This window comes from Varanus komodoensis, unplaced genomic scaffold (genome assembly GCF_004798865.1).
Source record: "Varanus komodoensis strain SLA01 unplaced genomic scaffold, ASM479886v1 scaffold19, whole genome shotgun sequence".
NCBI lineage: Eukaryota > Metazoa > Chordata > Lepidosauria > Squamata > Varanidae > Varanus > Varanus komodoensis.
In genome coordinates, this window is record NW_025335550.1 from 22,894,639 (window position 1) to 22,907,787 (window position 13,149).

Below are 13,149 nucleotides of genomic sequence, written 5' to 3' on the forward strand. Positions count from 1 at the left end.
AACAACACTGCAAAACATTACCTTATTGGTCTCCTTGCTAGAAGGAATTCGGGCTAGTAAACTTTCAACAAGATGGAGCTTTGTAAATCCAGTGCCATCATTGGGGATGGGGAGAGGGGCATTCCTGCCAATTTCTCCCAGTGCTGTACAAGCAGCTACTGCCAAAAGTGGTGAGGTACTATCCAAAAAAGAACCTGGACAAAACAAATAGGATGACTTTTTATTTGTTTCTTTCAAAGGCACTGATTCCTATTTTAAAATCCCCCAAATACAGTAATAATTCCATTCTTCTGCAAGAGATACTGTAAGGAAAAAAGTTAATGACATTGCCCTGAAGTAATACCACAAACATGAAAGGATGAATTCTATGCTGGGATGGGAGTCTCTTTAGCTAGTTGGAATAGCCAACTTAATTCAGAGTAAGTGGAACCAAGGTAAAATAGCTATATATTGCAATACAAATTAACTGTCAGCTAACTGGCAAAGTTTCGTAATAAAGTAGGTGCTGCCTAAAAGAAAAAGGTTTCAGAGTTATGGAGCAACATGCTAAGGCTTAGCTGATATATTACATACATAATCTCAAAGGGATTTTAGACCAAAGTTTGTGCTTTCTTACAATTTAAAGAATTTTCTAATTAGTGAAAGTGACTAAGGCAAATCTTACTGTACCCTTGATTAAATTTTGGTAGAGTTCCCACAGTCCAATCAAAATAGCTTCTAATTAGTTGGACATACTTGTTATAGATAGTGACTAGTTTTGCATAATTAGAGAAGGAAAGTAAGTTACAACAGTATATTTGCCTACTGCAAACATGCCAGCTAGATTACCGTAATTACTCTTGCCAGATACAGTTTGTCATGTTCTCCAAACCTGTCAGGTATGGGGGACAGATGTGTTTACAAACCACCCTGGAACCATGACTTGTTCTTGAGTTACAGGGTTGCTTTTCAACTGTCCCTGCCTCCCACCGTGCCAAGTTCAGGCAGCTCCCAAGATTTTATTTTAAGCACACTTGTTAAAAATTTAGGTATCTTGTATAACAATAATTTTTCAATAGGAATTAATTACAAAGCATCAAACAGTGAAACCTAGCCTCATAGGTCTGATACACATTAATATGTTACGTAATTACATATGCTATTAATAAGTCTTTGCAGAACAGATCCCAGACTGTCAACAGTGTGAATTACGGAGAAGGCAATACAATAGACCAAAACAGAAGTTTCATTTTTCAGATTCAGATATGGAACCAAATGAACCAAAAACACAAGCAAAGCCTGAAAAGTATGGACTGACCTATAGTTTCTGTTGTTGATTTTATCAGTTGGTCTTGTTCTGGCACAACAATGGTATTTGGATCTTCTAGGTCATGCAGTTCTACCATCCTTGTTTTTCTCTTGGATAAATACCGTCCCACTGTGAATCCTAGAGCCAACAATGAACCATGCTGCATCTCTAAATTCTGTAGATGAAAAGTGAAAATGTTAAAAGGAGACACAATTCACAGAGTGATACCCAGTAGCATTTAGAACATTACAAGCAGCTCTGTATAATAGGGATCCCATTTTAATTGGTTAATCAATGAAAATGGCATCCCTAATTAAATCAATAATGTATCTTTAAAATATTGATGACTTTAATAGGTCTAGTTACAAAAATCTTAAAAGAGGCTTAATTTTTCCCTTCACTCTCTCCAGGGCAGAATGTCTCTTCGAAGAAGATGCCTACTATAATTTATACAAGTCTCATCTAAAAATCAAACAAAATGTATCAAAATTAATTTCAATGATCAATTAAGATTCCTTTAAATCAGATGACAGCCTTAGTAAGGACTGTATTTCCACCTCTAATGACCACTGTGGTTATTTGGCAGTACAAAAAGGTTGTTGATGATGATGATGATGGGAAAGGAATGGAAATATTCAAGCTGACTTCAATGGTATAAGAACTCTGATCTCTCAGTAAGGGAGAATAAAGATTTGTTTATTTAGGTGGACAGTCTAAGTCTGCATTATCACTCACCTGGGAGTAAGTCCCATTAAAATCAATGACACTTCTGACTAGAAATGTATGTGATTGCATTGTAAGCATGTTTCAGTGGAACCTATAGAAAAATCTATGGATAAGAGAACTATGGGTCCCAAAACCAATTCTGTTTAATTATTTACAGACTTTCTCAAAGTAAAAAAATGATACAAAGAAAGTCTTATGAAAATATCCTATACAAACAAAGCATAAACATATTTAAAATGTATTTACTCATACATTTTTTAAAGTAACAGAATCTCCAGTTTCTCTAATCATTGTTATGTGCAAAAAATAGTGAAGTACTGTAAACAATCAGTTATCTATGTGCATAGAATGGAGAAAGAAAATATGCCAGGGGCCCATGATGACAAAGTTAAGAAAATACATAAGCATGAGATATGGGTAAAGAGTACAATTAAATTTTAGGAAAGAATTGGCTAAATTCTTAATATATACCTTATTTTTCTGTGTATAAGACATTTTTTCTTAAAAATATTTACATAAAAATAGAGGGGTGTCTTATACACGGGGGGGGGTGAGAGAAGAACCACGGGCATGCTGGGGGGAGACTGGCATGATCGTGGGCACACTCTGGGGGGAGGCGGGTGCAGGTGTGATCGGAGGGGAGGCAGGTACAGGTGTGGGTGTGCTGGGGGGGAGACTGGTGCGGGTGCATGCATGCAGGGACACGTTGGGCGCGCACACACAGCAGCAGCTTGCTCACTCGGAAATCGGTAAAAAAGTGGGGGGCATCGTATCCATGGGGGCATCTTATAGAAGGAAAAATACAGTAGTTCTTTAGAGTATGGTTTGCACATAACGGGAGAGGAAGTGCTATTTACTGGAGGAGGACTGGGAGATGCATTATTTACTATGATTGTTTATTACATGTATTATATATTGAATTTACAGTATTTAATATATTGTTCACTAGATATTAAAGTTTACCGTATCTGTAATAAAATACGAATACCTACCTTTCTGCTTCCTGATTCATTTCTATCGTTTATGCTATTTATTTATAAACAATTGCATCTTCTTCAATTAGTTCAGTCTTTTTTAAATGGGGAAAATACATGGATATACAACAGCATTACTATGTTTCTTATTTATTAACAGACATTTTACAAAATACAAACAAAAATTGCCTTACATGATTATCCTTGGCTGTTTTTATTAGGTGCTGAACTGAAGTTTTAAATTCATTTTCTGACACTGTTGACAACACTACTGAATAAAACAGAGCAGCCAGCTCCCTCATTTCTTCTTTATTGGTATTCATAAGGGTCTGAAAAAGGTTAAAGGGAACAGAGGTTGCTAAATAGCTATCAAATTTTACTAATACTTAAGAGACAAAAAGGTTGATCCAACTTTCCAATTTAGGGCACATATGAACAGGACATTCCTTAAAGTATTAACTGTAAGCTATGGAAAAGTGTGGCATGGGAAAAAGAACCCTGAAGTAGCATTACTGCTGCTGGCTAATTGACAAAATCAGCAGCACTGATCCAACACGATGCCTGTGTACTAAAGTCAGGTTGACTGGAGACAGGAAGGCATAACAAGCACAACTCATCAGTACAGATCTGGGCCCTGAAAAAACCCTCTATTCCATTGTTTTAGTTGTAAACTAAGCAGCTTTACCTGAGAAGCTTATTTTCAGATAACAGCAGATCTGCCATTACCTTCCCTTTGGTTTTCACTCTCATTAGGGTTTCTCTTTAAAATGCTGATTTTTTTCTTGTCATTAAAGGTAACAGCATACCAATATTCCAATGGCTGGCTGTTATATTGGATCTCTAGGTAATTTAGAAAAAAAAACCCTCTAAAATTACCAGGCTACAAGTAAGTAACACTGGCTATGTTTTTATTACTGTTAACATGTCAGGAACCACTTAGACACACACTCCCTCTCTGAGTGACACATACCATCTGCCCTATTGGAGTGAAAAGCAATGTTCACTGAAAAAAATCCATGTCACTTCCATAATATTAGACCAGAGTGGGTCGTCAATTTATTTATGCTGTTAGCCATCCAGAGACGTTAGTAATTGGACGGCATGCAAATTTTATAGATAGATAGATTGATTTTCATCCTGTCCCATTAGTCATAAGGCTTCCTGGCGGGTTACAAAGTAATACTCTTTAACATACCTTTATCCAATCCATTTTGTCTACAAATCTTGCAGCTAGTTTCTCAGGATAGACTGAAACAACCTCCAACAGGCAGTACATCACTGGCAAACCTACAGTGTTATTTAAAACAAAAACAAAGGCACATGTGCCACATGGTCAGATTATTAAAACTGCAAAAGTCTAAACAAGCAAATAGTTATTTTGTAAGCTCTTTCGAACAGATGCATTTGTTAAGGAAATTATTTTCACCCTCAGCAATAGTATTCCAAGCAAATACATAAAAGCAATGTTAAGGTTTTGATCATCTAAGGCAAGGTATATTTTATATGTCAAATCATACAGCAAAAATAAGAATCTTGTATGGCACTGAAGTCCATGTTAAAACTGTTTTATATCATGTTTGCAGTCTTTGAATGTGAATTAAAAACATAATCTTAAAAAATGGGGTAGGGAACTTAGGGTTTTGAGAATACTAAATAAGAGACAGCCACAAAGGCACAAATTAACCAACTGTTCCATATACTGACTTGCAGAAAGATCAGGTGCAACAAGAATCTTGCATGCATAGTACTTCACCAATGTGTCAGGATGCATCAAAAACATTTAGGTAATTCTACCGACATGTCCAATGACATCATCTTCAAAAGGCACAGCATACTCAAACCTGCACATGCACTGTCAAGTCACTTCTGATGCTCCTGAATGCTCCAGACACCCGAGGTTAAGCAATAAACAAGCTACTGAAGCCAGGCCAAATCCTACCATTCATGATACAAAACTCATTTCTGTACAGGCGGAGAGGGGGAAACAGTCCGGAGGTTAAACCAGATCACCTACCTCTGGAGTTCAGAAAATGCTATTGGGTCATGTTCAAAATTTGTCTTGAAATAAACAATTTCAATCTTGAAATAAGCTATTTTAATTGTTTAAATCAACAAAGATTTCCACCCAGAGCACAATTACTGGTACTGTGATGATTCCTTAAAATATTGTAAATTGTAGCAAATGAGTGACCCAGCCTAATGCCAAACCCAATCTTTATCTCTCTCCCATAAAAGTAGACAAAAATCTGAGCATAATTCAAAAGCTGCATGACAGGATGAGAAGCCACACCTTCAATGACTCACCCATACAGAACCCGAAAGCAGGAAAGATGGAAGAATGAGTGGCACAGCTGCCGAAATCCCGCGATACTGGAAGTGATGCCACTTCCGGTGTCGCTGTGATGAGAGGAAGTGCTATAAGAAGGGGATAGGGAAAGCCTAGAATACTGGAGGGAATGGAACACATGCCAAAGAGTGGAAATACAAGGGACATTACTTATAATAGTTGGAAATACAAGATTAGAGGCATTAGAAACAAGATAGAAAAGCAGCATTAGCAACTGACTCCTGAATAGATATTAACAAACCTTCAGTATTTGTACCTGGCTGCCAGACCTCTCCACATTTCTTCTCAAGCAACAGTTATTTGGTTGGATCCAGATTTAGTCATACTTTGAGTAGATTCACTGAAATCAATAGGAGTACCCAAGGTATGATTAAACCTGAATCCAATCTAAGGCATTCCTATCAAGTAACTTACAGTGATAGATAATGCCCTGGAGACACTCTGGGGCCAGGATAATCTAAAATGAGGCAGGAAAATCAAATTCATAATGAACACATGGCTTTTCACAATGAGGAAAGATGGACAGAAATGCAGACGTCTAGGGGTTGTTTTTTTTTTAAGGATGGTGGGAGAATCATGGTGAATGGGTCTACCAATGGCTATGATGCATGACACTTAATGAATCTTCCACATATAGAGGCAGTAAGCAACTGGAGAAGACTTCTTCTGCCAGGGCCTGCTTGCGAGTACCCAGAAGCATCTGGCTGACAAATGAAAACAGAACGCCAGTTCTAATGAGCCTTGGTCTGATACCTCAAAACCATTCTGTGCTCTTAGTAATTAAACTACTCCACATAGGATGAAGTATCTAACAGCAGTCAATAAATTAATCATCTTAAACCAGCACACTGAGAGCTCATTCATGAGAGATAGTTTGAGCAAGTGAAGAAGTGCTTTTTCTTTTAGTACTGTTATTTCTTGGTTTCTTACCTCCAACCCCAGAAAGCAGCTGTTGAAGGAGACTTATATAGATCTGTACAGGGTTGCTTTCGCCACCCTTCGAGGAGGAAGAAGAGGAGGAGGAGGTGGTTATGACATGTCCAGACAGGAGGTTCCTTATATAACGTCCAATGGCAGGGGCATGATCCTGCATATCTGCTAAGCTCTGAGAAGTGGGCACCACACCAGCACTGTGAGCAAGACACATACGGAGGTACAGGACTATCTAAGCAGGAAAAGAAAAAAGGATAAGAATTTAGAAAACAGACCACTGGACAGCAAGAACAGCCATCCTAACACTCAGAAACCTTTTAGCTTAATTCCCTCAGTCTCAACTGCTGATATAGTAAGATTAGCATGTGTTTCTGTAGTTCTTTAGAATGTTCAAAGGATTTCCTGTATCTTGACTCTTCCTACAACTGCCCTGCAATGTTGGTCAACATAATTATCCCAATTTTGCAGATGTAGGGCAGAGCAGGAAAGAGAAAGACTTGCCTAAGAAGATCTTTTGAGTTTATATCAAAGGCAAAATTTGAATCAAATTATCTGTTCATAGCTAATTCCTTTTGCCACTAAAACTTTTCAGTGTTTGTACTGGAGAAAGAAATAACATTTAAAATCACATGGTGCTTGGAACTAATTGCCGCAAAATGTAATATGCACTCTGCAGAGCTAATATAACTAGGAACAGGATTCAAAGTTGAACCATTCAGTTAAATACATAGGATTTTAGTGTGCTTTCTACTGGCTCGTGCCCAGAGCTGTGTGTATGCTGCAATTTCACATAGCTAGTGGGAGGAAAACCTACAGATGCACAGAATAAGGTACTGGGCATAAAATTCAGTTCCTTGGTGATCCCATTTTCAGCCTGAACTCTCTATGCCACTGGCCACATGATGTCAAAAGCAGAAATGCAAGAGCTAAAAAAAAATACTGTCTACGACAGAACACCAAAAGCTGCTATAGAGTGTCTGCAAGCTTATTTGACCCTTTTAGCACTCTGTAGACTCCCACATGCTATTTAATTTGAAAAAATACATATCAAGAACATATGGGGGGATTTTCTAGATTTTCAGGGACCCCACTGGGAGCTGCAGGGCCACATGTTGCCCATTCCACCTGACAGCTTTAAAATATGTATGAAATGTGTGGTAGTTGATACCATACCACCATATCAATAAAATCTTTAGAAATATGAAAAATAGAGAAAATAGCAAAATTTTGCAGAGATGAATTTACATTGTTGACACAGAGTTCAGGGTTCAATTTTTCTTGGTAACAAAGCTTAGCTTATCATGATGCACACTGCTTTTCTAAGTAAGCAGCACACACAGTCTTGGTCTCGTTCAGTGTTTGCAGTATCTGCTCTCAGATCTAACACATATTCTTAATGAAAAAGTAGAGACTTTTTTTCTTTGAGAAAGCTTTGATTCCGTTCATAGTGGCAAAACTGAGCTACTGAGTGCAATAAGAACCCTAGCGATTTCATTTTGATTATCTTCTATGTTGCGGATAGGAGAATTTTCGAAAGCCACTTTTCTGCTGAAATACACAGTAAGTCTTTGCTTACAAATAAAGCACAAATGCAACAACAAAAATCAAGCTGATGATTTTATTAATAATTTTGATTAACAAAATCACCAAACATATTAACACTTAACAAAGAGGATTAATCAAATTCATAATATAGTTGCAATAAAATCAATGCAACAGTTCCAAATAAAGTAAGACAGACACCAAAACCTTTATCTAAAAAATGCCCCGAAGAGGAGGACCGGATCATAACTATTGGTGCCTGCACCACCTGTTGGGCATTCCTCAAATGGGAAGCCATAATCAAAATGATCCTCTTTCAATTCGTAACCAACCTAAGCAGTCAGAAGAAGGCATCCTCCAATGCAAAGATTAGATTTCAGAAGGGGTCCTATGAAAAAAGATTATATCAGAGGATCCACAAAGGACACAATTTTCTGTTATAGAGTTTGGATGCTAGCAAGATTGGGTCAGCTACGACTTCCCCAAGAGCTGAGATTGATACACATACCTCTCCAAAAGTAGCTGGATTGAAAGGCATGACTGTTGTTCCAGTCATATATTTAGCAGGAGTTTTCATTCTGTGAGAGGCCTAAGATAAAAACAGCAACATACTTGACAGAGGTTTAGGCAGCATTCCCTCAACAACCCCATTCTGCAAGTATACCTTAACTCTGGTGCAATGAAAAATGTTCTAACCACCCAAGGCTGTTAGAAGCTGTTGTGCTCAGAGTATTCTAGTGAGACAGAAAAGCATTGGCTATATTCATAATGATCCCAGTCAAGAAAGGAGTTGCATGCCTTTCACACATCTTGAAGACCCACTAATTAAACTGTCTCCAGGTGCATTTTCAGACTAGGCTTTTAAGTTGCCAGTGCCCTCCTGCATACATGGAATTTTATAGGGAGTCCAAAGGGCCTATCTTGTACTTGAAACCCATCTGCATTTTCCTCATTCCTTCTCTTCTTCCTTACCATAGAAAATCTGTCTCAGGAAAAAATTTAGAATTGCTTCATAATGCCTTCCGATTGATGACACTAGGATTCCCATATCAGGGAGCACTCCAAGTCAGTTCTTAAGCAATTTGCTTTAAGGCAATATATAACTGTAAAGTACAGTTCCCATTTTCACAGTGAATGAGTAGAAAAGGCAGGAATACACCACTCCTTTCTCATGCTATTCTTGATTCTTCCTCTGCTTTTTTTGTCCCCCCTTTTTATTTTTTTTGACAGAAAAAACCCATAAATACAATTACAACAATAATAATATAACATAACAAGAACACAATAATTAAAAAAGATTCTTCCTCTGCTTGAACTGCTCACATCTTGTCATGTTCCAATACCTCACCCTCCTATGGATCAGGAAGTACTTAAAATATTACCATATACATCTTCCTCCTGATACAATCTTACATTGTAATGAAATTGGGCAATATATATTCTTAACAGCAACTTCATATCCTTTCCATGGGGATTACCATGGAAACAGCTCTCATCCAGAGGTTCCCAAAAGTAAGGGAATTCATGAAGGGGATGGAGGTTAATAGTCTACTCTTCTAGCCATAAAACAGTGCTGTGGGAAGGACACTCTGAAGATAAAAGTAAAAGGCACTACCATCAGACACTCCTGACTGATTCTTCAGCCTGTTAGGAACATATATCAACAATTCATAGCCACATGCTTCTCTTTGCACCTAAGCAAGCAAGCAAGGAAGGGGCCAAACAATACTCTCGGGGGTGATGGGCAGATAAAATGCCAAGCCCTCTACTTCCTGATCCTACCCTATTGGATCCTAATCTGTTATAGGTGACAGCCTGAATTGTTTCTTCCCGAGAACTCGGCAAAAATGTTACTCTTTCCAGCGTGCAACACTATTTTTCAAATCCATGCTGCGGCCCTCTCTGCTCCTACATCCTCTGCAGTTCATTTAGGAACAGCGTTTTTTGAGCCACCTGCTGCATGCGTGCACGCACACACACACACACCCCAGCATAGAACGTAATTGGATGCATACATTTATTTTAATTTGTATACCATCCTTTAGCAAATGGTTCCCAGAGAAGTCCATAATAAAACATTAATGAAATCCATAATAAGAACATCACAATAAACTAAAACAATTAAATGTTTGCCTTGAATGCTCTCGCAAAAGGAGGACATGCATAGATAAAGCAACAGGACAACTAGCAAGCTGATGGACAAGAAAAGCCCTTTCATTTATAGGTTATTCACACTCCTTGTCAATGAACCTCAAAGACTTTATCTATAGACTTTACCACAGGAATCTATGAGATATAAGATGAAATTATGTACCTTTTCTTGAATATACTGGACCATTTCTGGGAATGAAGGCATCTGTTTACCAGCACTTTCTTTTTCATTTTTACTAGGAAATGTTCTTAGTGCACGTTGTGCCTCTCCATGGACCTCCTCTCGTCTTACAAAAGTTAAAAAAAGAAAGTTTGCAAACAAATATACAGAACCTATCACTCCTATCCTCTCCAATTTATTTATTAAATGGACAAAGTTGCATTAATGAACCAGTTCGCACATAACATAAAAACATAATGTGGTGTTGTGTGCATTAGCAAGAATGAGAACCATGCAGAATGCTAAGTTCTCGTGGTCCCCCTGCCCAATCTTCTTCCTATGTAACCAAAATGAAAAGTATGCCACAATTTAGTTTCATTTTAGTACACGCCCAGTTCATTGCTACGAGCAAACCAGGAATTGCGGTTTTTAAAACTCCTCCAATTTACCAGATAAGCCAGAAAAAGCAGGCTAGGGTTTCAGCTAAGGACTGGCTATGCTGCATTCCATCTGAAGGAAAGCACAGTCTTGGCAAAGCTGCCCTGACAAAGCTTTTTTTAGCTGAACCATTGCAAGTTAAACCATAAGCTACAACTCTTAACGTGCTCTAACTGGGCAATGCATGACAAGCTCACTAAAACCGTAAGTACAAGTTCTTGATTTAGCCCCAAGCAATCAATAAACGTAGCCAAAGGGCAGTTACAGATAGCTGCCATGTGCTTCCATCCATCACTTCTTACTCTGCCCTCTCCCATTTTTCATCTTTACCTCCCCACTGTCAAATGTTTACTGTAAAGCAGACATTTGTTTTAGGGTGGCTCTGCCTATCATGGAAATTGGCCAGTAAAGTGGTAATTAAGTACTTTATTTTATTTGCAAGTAAATGACACTCATTTGGATATGCCAGTAGTAGTGCAAACCATATTATTTTACAAGTACTTAAGTGCCATTGTTCCATTAAGGCAGGGGTCTCAAACTCAACTTACCTGGGGGCCACTGGAAGTAGAGTCCGGGTGAGGCTGGGCCGCATCAAGTATTCCACCACCGCGGTGGTGGTGCGCTGCGCATCCGGAGGTCAGCCCGGGCTCCACCGGCGCTTTGAAGGCTGCAGGGCCCCTCCCCCCGTCCATCCCGGCAATTGGCCCGTGGGCCACGAGTTTGAGACCCCTGCATTAAGGAGTTCACTGGTGCCACTGTTCAGAACATGGTGATGTAAAATCAGAAGAATTCATTTTTTTCTTCCTATTCTTGCATGTACCCTTTAGTATTGTTAAATAGTCTTTGAAAAAAACTGGCTTGTACCATTCTTACAAGATCAATGAATTAATGTTTTTATTAATATGTCTTTGCACCGTACTTCAAACCCAACAATAAACTTACGGATCTCCTGCAGCTAAAAGCAGCAAGTATCTTGAAGGAATGTGGTCTGAAGGGAACACAGTGCTGGCAAACTTTACGGCCACTTGACGTACTTGGACTTGGGGCTTTATAGAAGGGGAAGGGGAGAAGGAAATAATGAGATAGATGAAGAAATATTCAGGGACATGTAAAAGCATTTTTAAAATGTAAGTACATATATAAAAATACAAACAGAATACACATCTGAAGTAAAAATGCAATTACAAAAAACAGTCAATGTATAATTGAACTGGTACAGTCACTTAAAACTTATTAGCAAGAATGAATATTCCTTATACTTGAAGAGCACAGGCTGTCATTTCTTCAACTCCTTTCCCTCTTTTGGTTAGGAATAAAATTAAGAAAGCAGGACCACCACCACAAGGCACAGAACAAAGTTCTGCTGTGCAACACAGTACAGCACATCTTATTTCTACCTTAAAGGGATAGATAATAAGACTAGTCCACACATAATGGGCTTTTAGGAGATAACAAATCTCAGAACTGTCTTCCCACAAAATGCAGAATATATTCCATGAGGCAGAAGGAATTGGCTCCCTAACTGTAAATCTTGCCATATACAAGGAACTGATGTGAAAAGATATTCAGAAGTCCACCTTACCTCTTTCCCATTATCTTGACATACCTTAATCAGGTTTGATGCCACAAGTGCCTCCATAAGAGTACGTGGTGCTCCTTCTAAGCTAGTATATGCCCCAACCATCATGGACAAGGCCTCCTGGATAGCAAGTCTGGTATCCGGGTCTTCCTAAAATAAGTTAGAACCTTTAGTTTCCAGCGTGTACAACTAAGCAAACCATTGCTTGGCAAAAAAGGAAAATCATAGCAATTACCTACCTTAGAAAGAGCTTCAAAAAACTGTTGAACTAATGCCAGGTCCTTGGTGAACAGCTGAGGTATTCGGCTATAAAAGTCAATGCATTTGTCCATTTTTAAGCATGAAGCAAAATATATACACTGTAATTATTCTCTCTACAAAAATGAATATTGGTATTAATATTTGTATAGTGCTTTAGAATTATCAACGAACTCCTCATTTCCTCAGTAATTTTTACAAACAACCTGTAAGCAGCCCAGTGTTACTAGCATACACTATCTACTTATTTAAGAGATTCCAAGGCCACCTTTCAGGGCCATGTCTGAAAATTCATACATCGCTCAAATCCACCAAAACAATATTAGCATAAAAGCCATAAACACAATAGTTTACAAATAAAATCATTAGACATAACCCTACACAATAACTTTAAAACTAGTTTCAACCACTAAAAAATCCATTTAAACAGCAATGCCCAGTATTTGTCTAAGAGATAACTTTGAACAAAAAGGCTGGCAGAGCCCATTTTGAAGGCCTGAATGGATGGAAACATACATTTCTGTGGGGCTAGAAATCCTCAAAAACTGGGCCACAGCTAAATAAATGGGAATCTGATAGTACTAGCCTACGAGTTTACTCAAAAGTAGGCCTTGTTGGTGATGTTTACACATTAATATTAAACTCTGATGTCCAAATCCAGACATTATAGGTTAACTGCTGGTTAAACAACTCACAGCTAATCTAGTTATTAATTCTGGGATTGTTTAATCCATGATTAACCTAATTAATGGA

At 38.2% G+C, this 13,149-nt stretch overlaps 1 protein-coding gene across 3 annotated transcripts in view; it reads right to left on the bottom strand.

The window, feature by feature from the left end:
• ECPAS (Ecm29 proteasome adaptor and scaffold) overlaps positions 1–13,149 on the bottom strand; it is a 70,732-nt gene that overhangs the window by 30,093 nt on the left and 27,490 nt on the right. For all 3 annotated transcript variants that reach the window (XM_044427572.1, XM_044427573.1, XM_044427574.1), the window contains 10 exons: positions 12,378–12,444; positions 12,166–12,288; positions 11,502–11,605; positions 10,125–10,248; positions 8,319–8,399; positions 6,266–6,500; positions 4,184–4,275; positions 3,183–3,317; positions 1,298–1,463; positions 22–194 (listed from right to left, as the gene is read on the bottom strand). In XM_044427572.1, the coding sequence (XP_044283507.1) occupies positions 22–194; positions 1,298–1,463; positions 3,183–3,317; positions 4,184–4,275; positions 6,266–6,500; positions 8,319–8,399; positions 10,125–10,248; positions 11,502–11,605; positions 12,166–12,288; positions 12,378–12,444 (1,300 nt within the window). The remainder of the gene's footprint in view (positions 1–21; positions 195–1,297; positions 1,464–3,182; positions 3,318–4,183; positions 4,276–6,265; positions 6,501–8,318; positions 8,400–10,124; positions 10,249–11,501; positions 11,606–12,165; positions 12,289–12,377; positions 12,445–13,149) is intronic.